The sequence below is a fragment of the Ambystoma mexicanum genome, chromosome 6p (genome assembly GCF_040938575.1).
Source record: "Ambystoma mexicanum isolate Mex_15411 chromosome 6p, UKY_AmexF1_1, whole genome shotgun sequence".
Lineage (NCBI taxonomy): Eukaryota > Metazoa > Chordata > Amphibia > Caudata > Ambystomatidae > Ambystoma > Ambystoma mexicanum.
In genome coordinates this window covers 1127494758-1127507128 of record NC_090935.1, presented here as the reverse complement: position 1 = coordinate 1127507128, position 12371 = coordinate 1127494758, and the positions used below count along the sequence as shown (strand labels likewise).

The following is a 12371-nucleotide window of genomic DNA, read 5'->3' as shown; positions in this document are numbered from 1 at the left end:
TCCAGATGTATCAATGTGTGCTAGGGTGGACTCCATGATATCCTGCGCCACAAGCTTGGCTTTGGCTAGCCCCACCTTAAAACGCGATTGGCTGTGGGCGGGGAGTTCCGGGAGGAAGTCGGAAATGGCCCTCCCGCCATAATCTCTAGTTGGCGGCTGCCAGCATGGTGCCTTTGTTGGCCTGGCTCAGATGCAAGGAAGCATTGGAATACAGCTTCTTACCGTATGCCTTCAAGATTTTCTCCTCCTTGCCTAATAGTGCAGTAGATGACTAGGACGACTGAGGCTTGGAGTACAGTGATGCCGCAGCGATCACTGAAGAGTGTGGCTGAGGATGGGAGGAGAGCAAGAGTGTATCCCCCCCCCTCCATCTGCCTGTACTTGGCGTCCAGGCGGCGGGTGAATGGCAGGACAGAGTAGGGTTTGAGCCCACCCTTCTTGGCGAGGGAGACTACTCGGTTGGCAGTGGAATCCCCCTTCTGGCAAAAGGGCGCCTTGTGAGGATTCAGCGCCCTCTGCCGGCTGTTCTACCTGGGGCTGGGTGAGGCCAAGGTATTCCACCAGGCCCGAGAGACGCTCGTGGAAGGCCCTGGCTGATTGTGTGTCAGGATCCTCTTCCTCATCAGTATCCAGAGGGTCTGGGGGATGCTGTGGAGGAGGAGTATCCGGTGCTGGAGGCTGGGGCACTGGGACCACAGCCGGAGGCTGAGGAAGAGATGGAGGCTGGTATGGAACCACCTGCAGAGTAGGCCGAGGAGCCTGCAGAGTCTGTGGTGCCGCTAGCATGGCGGGAAGGACTTCCCTGACTGCGTCCTTGATGAAAGCCCCCCCATCTGTGGAGACTTCATGAGGCCGAGGAACCTCTCGAAGATCCAGTCCTCGCTGGCTGAATAGGAGGAGGGAACAGACGGGGTAGCTAGAGGCAGCTGAGGCCGCTGCCGACCCTGGTCATACGGACGCAAGGGAAAACAGCCTTGCGAATAAGAACGGTAGGCCATAGGCCACATCCCTGGTTGATGCCAGTCCCACCTCGATACTCGTTCTTCGCCAAAGTCATGCAGAGGCGTCGAACGGGTGTCCTTTTCTGGCACATCGGTCTCTTATGTGTGAGGCGCGCAACTTGTCCGGCTCCTTGGGCACAGGCCCGGTAGGTGTACCAACCTCGACCCGGGGTCATTAGAGCTGCGTTCAGGTGCCCCCTCAGATGCACTGCCGGTAACAGGGCGTAGCCCCTCGGCCATGCCGCCGGTACAAGGGCGGAGCCCCTCGGGCGTAAGCCCGGTAAGATTCTAGCGGCCCCTCAACACTGGCACCGAGAGGATCCGTATCCCCCTCAGCCCAGAGGCCGGTAGCTGTGAAAGCCTAGGTGCGTGTGTTGGTAGAAGTACCCAACCGGTCCCTCCTGCGCAGGAGAGTCCATGGGAAGGAGTCTCCCTACCGGAATGCAGATACAAATATAGGCCCTACCTCAGGCCTGGATCGATGTTTCACGAAGTTCTCGAGATCCTCAGAAGGAGACTGCTGAAAGAGCTCCCTCCACCTGGCTAGTCTGTTCTTCAGCGCTTTCGAGGACAGCGAGCCGCACGCCCTACAGGCTTGTCAACCATGGTCTGGTTGAAAGCAATGTAGGCAGAAAGCCAATGACTAACAAAGGACTATTTGCATACAAGCAGAACTATAGTACTTCATGAAGGAGAGGGAGCTGAAAAAACTAAAAGTTACAACTGAGCAAGGCATTAAGCGCTAAACAAATAATGAAAGCAAAAACAAAGCCGAGTATCAAGTAGAGACGACATATCACAGAAGGCACGGATACAGGAAAGCAAGTTACGAGTTGCTGCCCTCATCCATCTGCTTTCAATATACAAGTATCTATTGGGACAAGTTGTAGGGTCCTGTTCACAAATGCACACATAACATCAACATCTTTTTGTATTACGTATTAAGAGTCAGCCCTTAATGCTTACCGTGGCAATTTTTTCAATGTAAGTCTTCATGGTTTTTATAATGACTTTTCTGTCCTATGAAAGAAAAGCACATTCAATTAACAACTTGAACTAATGCAATTCAACATAAGTTCACAAATGATAAATTCAGCGATTTTCATCAAGATACTCTACTTAATGGATTAACCAAAAACTTTCTTTAAAATGATGATACATGCATTACTTATTTGAGCAAGTTAAGAGTTTTTTCATATGGAGAATTATACACCCAACACCCATTTTAGTACATGGAACATAAAAATTAATCTGGAAGCCATTTACCCATTTGGTTCAAATCAGATCTCAAGTTCAGACATTTCTTAAATGAATGATGCAGACCTCAAACTAGTAATTGCATTTCTGTTTTGATGGTAGTTGACTTTATTCAATCTTTTTCTATGGGGTCAAGGTATGTTATAATACTGACAACGTGCACAATTTGTAAATGTAAGAAGCTTTTCTTTGATGCGCTGGATGTCCAATACCTCCGTTCTTCAAAGTCAAGTGGATTTCAGGGTACACCGTCCTTTCATCGTGGGATGAAAGGATGCTGGATTTTTCACCGGTGTAATTTCAACGTAAAAAATCATCGAATTTTGTAGTGGGGTTAAAAAAAGATAGATGGGTGTGAGTGTTCGGGAATAGTTAAATAATTAGAGGGAATGTGGGTTGGGGGAACCCCACAAAAATAAAAAATGTAGAGTTTTCGAGTTGAAATATCAACGGAGAAAAACCCATCGTCGTTTCATCCCGCAATGAAATGACATGGAACTGATCTCAGGGATCCTACTGAAGCATCATTTTGAATTCCGAGAGCAAGAGGAAGTAAGGGAACACAAAATGTAACCATTATCTGATCAACATGCACTAATGCTGATATGTTTGATCAATAAAGTCCAAATATCTTCACATTCCCCCACACAAACTTTAAATTAAAAAGTGGTCAATGTAGTGACCAGGCAAACATGGAAAGCAATTGTTCCAATAAATGAAGATGATCATGTAACACTTATTTTTATTTTATAAAGTGCACAACGGCCCGTATGCATCGCAGTGCTGTTACAGATGTTCGACAGTTTATTTATTCACATTTGTTAAGCGCACATCAGACCGAAGGCATCGTGGCGCTGGTTACAGTGTTTCTTAAACTTAGTTACACGCAGTTGTACCCTTGGTTACATTGGGCAATGGTTGCTCAAGTATATGTACATAGAGAACACAGTGGTTATGCTTAAGTATATGTACATAGAGAACACAGAGGTGGTCAGGTGCACAAGTTAGTTGAAGAGAGCAGTTTTAAGTTGTTTCCGAAAGGAGAGGAGGGATGATTCTGCTCTGAGGTTGGTGGGCAGTGGGTTCCAAAGCTTGGGTGCTAGGTATGGGAAGCTTATACCTCCTGCTTTGGATCTATTGATGCGTGGTATGGTGAGACGGTTGGCGTATGTGGATCTGGTTGGTCTTGTGGATTGGGATCTAGACAGTGTGTCAGATAGGTAGGATGGTGCTGTGAGGTTGATGCATTTATGCGTTGTGGTGAGGATTTAGAAAGCAATCCTATCCTTGACTGGGAGCCAATGGACGGCTTTCCTGGCTAGGGTGATGTGCTCTCTTTTAGGTATGCTGAGTGCTGCTCTAAGAGCATTATTTTGGGTGGTTTGGAGCCTTGCTAGGTTGTTCTTGGAGGTGCCGGCTAGAAGCGCGTTGCAGTAGTCCAGTTTGGCTCCAATTGTGGCTCTTGCGATGGACAGGCAGTTTTCTTTTGTTAGGAACGGTTTTATAGCATTGATGAGTTTAGTGCTCAATGCTGATGCCGAGACCGAGACGATTGAGCTTACTTGTTTATCCATAGATAGGGTGGCATCTATGTGAACTCCTAGTGTTTTAACTGATGATAGGACTGGGTTAGTGCAGTTGTCTATGCTAAAGTTAGTGTAAAGTGGGTTAAGGTTGGCAAGGGTGGGCTTCTGGCCTAAGATGAGGATTGCAGTTTTGTCCCCATTCAAGCAGAGTCCGTTGGTGGCCATCCAGGCTTGTATGGTGGAGTAGATTAGTTGGAGGGAGGTGGAGTCTTGATGATAGTTACCAGTCAGGGGCAGGAGTATCTGCGTGTCGTCAGCATAGTTCGTGTAAGTGATCCCCATAGCGTCCAGTTTGTCGAATAGGGCTTAGTAAAGAGGTTGTATAGCGTAGGGGCCGTGCAGGAGCCTTGAGGAACCCCACAGTGGATGATGGATGGCGCAGCATGAGCTGTGTTGGAGAAGACTTTCATAGCTCTGCCTTGTAGGAAGGAGGTTACCCATGAGGCCGCGTCCTTAGAAAAGTGTGCTGCTTGTGTTAGATGATTGGTGAGTGTCGTGATCTACTAGGTCAAATGCTGCTGATAGGTCGAGGAGGAGGGCAGGCTTGCCCTTGTCGAGGATGTTAGTAATTTCATTTTTTAGGTCTAGAAGGGCGATTTCAGTTCTGTGTGCCTTACGGAATCCAGATTGCCTTTTGCCTAGAATTGCGTTGGATTCTAGGTAGAGTTGGATCTGTATATGTGTTTGCTTAGTTACAGGCGAGTACATGCAGAATGAAAAGACCGTGGTATACAGGATGACATTACATGTTAACAGCCATGTTTTGAAGGCTTTGCTGAAAGCGAGGTGGGAGGGCTCGGCTCTTAGCGGGTGTGGCAAGGAATTCTATTTCCTGGAAGCAATGAAGGGGAAGCTGGAGCCACCTGCTTTGGTGCATTTGTCCCAGGGAATTACAAGTCTGTGGGGGTATGGAGTTCTGGTAGGTCTTGAAGAGCCAGCTTTAATCACTTTGTGTGAGAGATAGGGGGGGCTGTGTGGTTGAGACACTTGTGTGTGATAGTGAGTTTTGAACACAAGGCACGCTTTAATGGGGAGCCAGTGGGCTTCTCTTCTTGCTATGGAGAGGTGTTCTCGGTTAGGTATGCTGAGGGCTGCTCAGAGAGCATTGGTTCTAGATTATTTGCAGTTTGCGTAGGTTCTCTGCTGAGGTACCGGCGAAGAGGACGTTACAGTAGTCTAGTCTTGATCCAACTAGAACTCTGGCAATGGAGAGGCAGTTCTCCGTAAACAGAAATGGTTTAGCTGCGTTGAGTAGCTTGGTGGATTAAGCTGCAGAGGAGATATCGCCGACTTGCGACAGTAGCGTCTAAACAGACTAAGGTTTTTACAGATGATACTGGGATCAGTACGTTGTCAATGGTGAAGTTTTTATTTTGGCTGTTGAGTTTATTCAAGGTTTCATTGGGTCCTACCAAGAGGATTTCGGTTTTGCCTCCATTGAGGCAGAGCCAGTTAGTTGCCATCCAAGGTTGAAAGGTGGCTGTTCATAGCCCTGGAATATGTCTCGTAGTTTCCAGAGAGATGGAGAAGAATTTGTGCATCATCGGCATAGTTGGTGTAAGCAATGCCAATGGTGTCCAGAATGTCAAAGAGGGGTCTGGTGAAGATGTTGGAGCGTAGGAGAGATGCAGAAGCCCTCTGGGACTCCGCAATGGATAGTGACGGGACCAGCACAGGTCTGATCTGAGACTACTGCCACGGCTCTTCCCTCAAGGAAGGAGGTAATCTATGCTATGGCACTGGTTGAGAAATGAGCTGAAGTGGTGAGATGACAGAATGTTATGATCTACTAAATCAAAAGCAGCCGATAAGTTAAGGAGTAGTGCTGGTTTGCCTGCGTCATTAATCTCATTCAGTTGGTTTTTCAGGTCCAGCAAGGTGGATTCCGTGCCATGACCAGGCCGAAACCGGACTGTCGTAGGGAGTGAATGTGATGGGTCTCAAGGAAGTGTTGGACCTGAAGGTAAGCTGCTTTATCCAGAATTTATAAAAGAAAGGTGACTTATGGGTCTGTAGTTGGGGAGTGTGGGGTCAAGTGTCATTTTAATGCTGGGCAAACCCATGGTTCCTTGAGGCATGAGAGGACAGATGCTGAGGCGAAGGAGGCATTTATAAAAGGCAGCGAGGAATGGCGCCAGTGGGGCAGCACAGTCTTTGATGATAGTTGCAGATTGCTGTTTTCAGGTTTTTGAGAAGGGTTAGGACTTCAAGTTCAGGGACATCCTTGAAGGAGAAACGTGTGTGTGTCCTGGGAGGAGAGGTTATCTGTGGCAGTGGATGGGGCATCGTATTGTGGAATGCTTTGGGCCTTCTGGTTGTTTCTGATTTTATTGTGCAATAGGTCTAATTTGTCCAGCATGGCTGCAGTTTGGATGTTTGAACACCACCCCTCGTCCTTGAGGATGGGCTGTGTGTTTGGGGCTGGGCTTCAAGTTCCCTGAATATGGCGAACATCTCCTTGGATCCTGATTACGCGTTGGCAATCCTGGTGTTGAAGGAGGCCGCTTTGGCTAGGATGATTACTTTTTTTATTCAACTGAGATTTTGCAGAATTCAGATTTTGCAGGGTCTGATGGATTAGTTTGCCAGGTGGAGAGGGCGATAGGTTTCTTGGAATGTAGTTCCAGTAGCTTTGGGGTGCATCAGGAGTTGTCTCTTACCTGTTTTGCTTTTCGCAGCACTAGCAGTGCTGTAGCATCAATTGCTTGTGTGAGTGCAGCGTTGTAGGTATCTGCAAGAGCACTTGGGTCGTTGGAGAATGGAGGTCTGAATGCATGTGATTCTAGATAGGGTGTTAGGATTTATTTGGTTATCTTGCGGGTGCTCCGAGCTAGAGCCGGCGGTAGGGGAGTGGGACGAAGTTCCTGCTTGGAGTATGGGGAGATGGAGAAGCGAATGACATGGTGATCTGTCCAGGGGCAAGGGGAGTTTGAGCTGATGGCCGGTGGGCAGTCGTGGTCGGCTATCTAGTCCAGGATGCGGCCTCTGGTGTCTGTGGTTTTGGTGATTGTCTAAAGCCGGAGGTATCTAGCGCCTTGGCAAGGGATTTGGCTTGACGGTCTTCTGCGTTATTGAACACTAGGTTCAGGTCGCCCAAAAGAATAGACTTAGATGAGAGCTAGATCTCAGAAATGAGGTGGATGGAAGTCAGCCGTGGGACCAGGTGGGTGGTAGACAATGTGGATAGAGACCCACATTGTGCAGTTTGGGGATACAACAAGCTTGAGGGATAGGGAGGCACTATTCCCTTCAATGGTGGTAATGTATTGTCTGAGAGGCAGTGATTCTTTGGCTATGATGGCTACTCCCCACCTTTACCATGTTGTCGGTCTTCACGGTAAATAGTGTACCCTTGGGAGGGCAGGTGAGATGGCTGGGCCAGAGCTTGTCTGGAGCCAGGTTTCTGATATCGCTAACAGGTCCAGGTTGTGAGCGGTGATCAAGTCGTGGATTTCCAGGGAGTGTGCTGGGATGGAGCGGGCATTGATGAGTGTGCAAATTAGCGGGAACTTGGGTTTGAGGGATTACCTGGAGTGGAGCTGTGGCTGCTGCCGGCATAGGGGGTAGATACGAGAGTGGTGTCGGGATGCAAGGAAGCAGTATTACATGGCCGAATGACTTTTGGAGGTACAGTACAAGCCGGCAATGCAGTCACATTAGAAGAGTGTTGGGGAGAATTCTCATTTCTGTGCCAATTCCCTTCAACCTTCAAGACCCCCAGCTCTTTTGCTGGACCTTAGGACTTTTTCATTTTAACCCTGGATTGAGAGACCTGTTTCTCACTCGCTCATGTGTTTTGACTGGATTTGGACTATGTTTCCCCTCTGGTTATGGAGTCTGGCAAACTCCTGAGGAACCTACTTTTTGTATGTTGACACGGAACCTTCAGTGCAGTGTCACAGAAATCCTTTAGATTTCTCATAAGGTTTAAATACCTTTTCTTGTGAGAACTACTGTTCCCAAGAATAGTAAAGTGAAATTGACTGGACTTACCTTTTCTCTTTGTAGGTCCAGCACACTCCAACGTATGTGGAGTGTAGGGGGTGGGGGTGTCGGTGGGGGTGGGGGGTGGGTTACCTAGTAGCCCCTTAGCCTACATTCACATGGAACTTTTCCAGTAGCCTCACTACTTTAAATGGCTGGTGTCAGTGGTTTTATTTTCTTACCATTGTGCTTTTCTACTGCAGGCTGAAATATAGCACCCATGGGGGACCATTTTGTCAAAATGGCCCTGGTTGTCTTTTTTCGCCATTTCCAGTTTGTGAGGTCCTTCTGGCGTTTTACTCTGCGCACCAAGCCAGGTTTGAGCCCTTTGTTAGTTTTGCCCTTGGCAGTTTTCAGTCCTGAAACCTGCCTCTGGCTACAGTGCGCCTGGAAAGGCAGGATGTGAGGGAGGTTCCCGAAACTCTCCTGTCCTTTATCTCTAAGAGTGCATAAACGCAACCAGTCCCAATTGGCTGGCTGTCCTTTGATGTTTGAGTGACAGCCTAGGCTGTGCATGAATGGGAGAAACCTGCTTAACGGCGGGGGTTTTGGGACTAGAGGGTGAAGCCCTGCTGCTGTGCTGAAACTCCTTTTTGATACACAAGAAGCTCCGGAAGGATAGACTTCTTCCCTCGGTTTAGTGGGACAAACTAACCCAGAGGTGAACTCCACTGGACCATCTTCCCTGATTGGCTATACTTCTTCGCTGCTGCAAGAACTGAGTCAAAGGGGTTGAGAAACCGTAGTAGAGTGCAACCTCTACAATCCAGCCAGAAGCTCCAGGAGTCTCCTGAGGACGCTCCAGAAGCAGGACGACCAAAGCTCGAGCCCCCTCACCAGAGTGCAGGACGCAAGGAGTGAAGGAAGCCCAACCAGTATCAGAGATCTGCGATGGTGCCGTTTACCGCGCTGAAACCCTGAAGTGCCGCTGATACGAAAAGAGCCCTGTTAGGCAAGATTGTATGCAGTACCCTGTGGAAGACTGTTAGGACAGTTTTTCTGAATTCCAACTTAGGGCTTAGTAAAACCATTCAACTGAGGCAGTACAAGACTCCACTCTTAATATAAGGCTGTACCACCAGAGTTCATGGTAGCGCAGACAGAACAGCCAGGCTTATTTTAGGAGGGAGAGAGGGCTGTAGAATCAATACAAGTGAAATTGTAATACAAATGGTCCAAATAAACACTGAAGCACTATGTATGTAAATCTTAGGGAGAATTCTCAGAAATGTGCTAATCCCGCTCTACCTTAGAAACCCCCACCAACTTTGCTGGATTTTGAGGACTTTGCCAACAGGCAGCTTCCCAGCTGGACGGGCAAGAGCCAGGGAAGCACAGGTTGTACTGGGAGGATGGCCTACTCTACAGTGAACCTATTGAGTCTACCCCAGGAGACTACAGAAGACTTGTAGTGCCTCAGGAGGGGAGACCTCAGTTTCTACAGTTAGCCCATGAGATTCCATTAGCTGGTGGTCACTTAAGCTTTAAGACAACGAAGGAAAGGCTTTCTTTATTTCTACTGGCCCAAGATGGGGTCTGATATTGATTAATTCGGTAGAAGCCGTCACACTTGTCAGATTTCTGGCAAGAGTGGAACCAAGAATGTGGCAGCTTTGGTCCCTCTCCCAATGGTGGGAGTCCATTTTGAGAGGGTAGGAATCGACATTGTTGGTCCATTAGACCCTCCAATATCTTCAGGCAACCGATTTATATTGGTTGTGGTAGACCATGCTACCAGGTATCCTGAAGCAATACCTATGAGGACTTACTGCTTAGGCAGGGGCTAAGGCCCTGCTTGGTATTTTTACCAGAGTAGGTTTTCCTAAGGAGGTTATCTCTGACAGGGGATCCAACGTTATGTCCTACTTTCATGCAAGCCATGTGGAAAAACTGTGGAGTGACCTACAAGTTCTCAACAGCCTACCATCCCCAAATAAATGGGTTGGTGGAGAGGTTTATCAGAACTATGAAGAGCATGATAGGTGCTTTAGAAGAAACCCTTAGAAGAAAGTGGGACCTTCTACTGCCATTATAACTAGAACGAGAGCTTGGCCGTGAAGCCAGCGATGTGGGCTACACTCCGATCTACCACTATTATGTGGTGTAAATTATCAATGTTCTATACAATAAACGATACGGTACCAGTGATAGTTTTAACAAAGAATTTCGTATTTATTCCTTTAACTGGTGTTCAGATAATTAAATTTCAATGTTTGCAGATGTATGGCCTTTGTATTTTGGACTGCCACGTCCTTAGTCGGGGCCAGTGATTGGTATTACTCATATACCAATATATAGTCTACATATCGCGTTGTTACATACCAACAATGTTCAAGGAGTATGCCATTCCAATCAATCAAGTATAACCAAACGCAGAAGTTCAGAGTTGTCCCCAGTATAACGTGCATCAATATTATACAATAAAATCCACCAAGGTGGGAGTATGAAGTTCTTTGAAATGTCCAACCCATTGAACCACAATGATAATCATGTTAATCAATAAATCATATTGTGAATAAAAAAACATGTGCATCATACCAAAATTGCAAGATTGCAACATTCATACATGATAATGGTGAAAAGTGGCAGTTTTGAAAAGTACAGGAGGAGAAGAGAAAAAACCTGCAAGTACATTATTACAGTGTGTTTACTTGTTTGGCTGGTAAGCGTGCTAATATGACTAACCTGATGCTAGTGGTGCGGATGATAATTCTGGGGAGAATAGAAGGGAGCATGTCAGTAAAGGAAACAAACCCCTTCATCAGTACAAGTGGAACATGCACGGTAATGCAATTCTTACCAGTCATCACGCGATGCATCGCTTCGCGTATAAAGTGCTTCGTTCGTGTGTGTAGAAACCCTGATCTCGTAACAATATAGAGATCTACGTTGGGGCTTGTAATGCTTACAAAAAAGAGAAATAGATTGAATCTCATAGTGGGAGCACTTACCTTGTACTAGCGAAAGTAGGTACCGATTCTAACGCCGCGTGAACACGCGTACGACCAACCTGCTTTTAGTGTATCGGCTGCATCTATGGTAACCCTTGGTTATGTGGCAAAGTTGGAGCGGCCATCTTGGAACAGTATACTTTCAGGGTCAGACATTTGCATTTTCCCAAATGCGAGACTGAATAAAAGGAATAAGATTATACTTGCGGTTATGAAGGGACTGCTCTTACTCAACCTGGATTAAAAACGTGTAGTAGCATGTAACTATGCGTTGTAGATTCTCGCTGCCGATGGTTACATGTCCATGTGGTCAGTGAGATCGTTGGCCACGCAAACTATGTACCTGCTCTTGTCCCAACTGTAAGCTAGGTTATATAATTTCCATTTCCATAACTAATGGATCGAAGCGGCATAATGCGCGAGTTCAAATTACATAATTAGAGCATATAAACAGACAATATAATCCAGGTGCTTAACATCGGTATCAGAAGCAACATAGAGTATATAATGATCGTGTATGAGGTGGACCTTATTTAAATTTGTCGGACCTATGGAGATCATACTGTTTAGTATTATCAGTGTGCAGTGAAAACAAATAATCAGTCAAATTGGAGATCCCAATGTCAAGCCTAGTAAATATGGTCAATCTCCTTTACTCAGGTAAAGGAGATTGTGGTTAGTGATTTATGATACACTCATTATGATGAACTAAACAGAAAGTGAAACTGATGCCAATTCTGTTAAATATGGGAATCCAGCAGATCAAGTAACAAAGGTTCAAGGCTCTAAAGACAGTAAAACTTGTAAAAATGGAAGGAAAAGGAAAGAATACGAATATGCTCAGTCTTGCTATAACAGCCATTATAGTAGTTCTGTTGTAATCAATTCATAAAAAGCAACTCAAATCCAACTCATTAATTCTGCATGGTGACAGAGCATCTATTCTCTATCCAGAAAGCAGCTTGTTGTGCTCTCAGTTTTTTATGTCCGTGATGGAACTCTAGTTTGTACAACTTCCAGTACTAGAAAACCTAACTATGTGATTGAGTGTCCATTATCTTTGAAATGTCTAGCCACAGGTGATGCCTGGTTGTTTCCGATACATGATTTGTATTTGTTAATACGCACTCATACTTTTCATGATGTTTCACCCGCATAATATTTCCCACATGGGCATTGGATTGCGTAAATCACATTTTCAGAAAGGCATGCTGTGTGGCGTTTAAGTTTTATTTTTTCTCCTGTCCTTGGATGTGATACCGTGGTCCCTTTTATGACATTATTGCAGTTTCCGCAGCTCATGCATGGATGTTCCAGGGTGTTTGCCAGGTACCTTGCGTGTTGGTTTTCCTCGTGTGTCCACAAGCAAATTGCTGAGATTACTGCTCTTCTGATACACGAAGACCGGTGGATTAGGAAATACATCTTTGGTTCTGTTATCGCTAGTAAGGATGTGCCATTGATTCAGAATACTTTCTTTAATTTGCCTGCTTTGGATCGAGTATTTGGAGTCTGGACTTGTTCGTTCTGATTTTTTCTTTACCCACTATATCCAGGAAACTCAAAGCTACGGGTGTTTCATACACTAAGCC

The 12371-nt window shown here is 46.2% G+C and overlaps 1 protein-coding gene across 5 annotated transcripts in view; it reads right to left on the bottom strand.

Moving 5' to 3' along the window:
• PUM3 (pumilio RNA binding family member 3) overlaps positions 1-12371 on the bottom strand; it is a 965563-nt gene that overhangs the window by 360760 nt on the left and 592432 nt on the right. For all 5 annotated transcript variants that reach the window (XM_069625739.1, XM_069625741.1, XM_069625737.1 and 2 more), the window contains one exon: positions 1968-2021. In XM_069625739.1, the coding sequence (XP_069481840.1) occupies positions 1968-2021 (54 nt within the window). The remainder of the gene's footprint in view (positions 1-1967; positions 2022-12371) is intronic.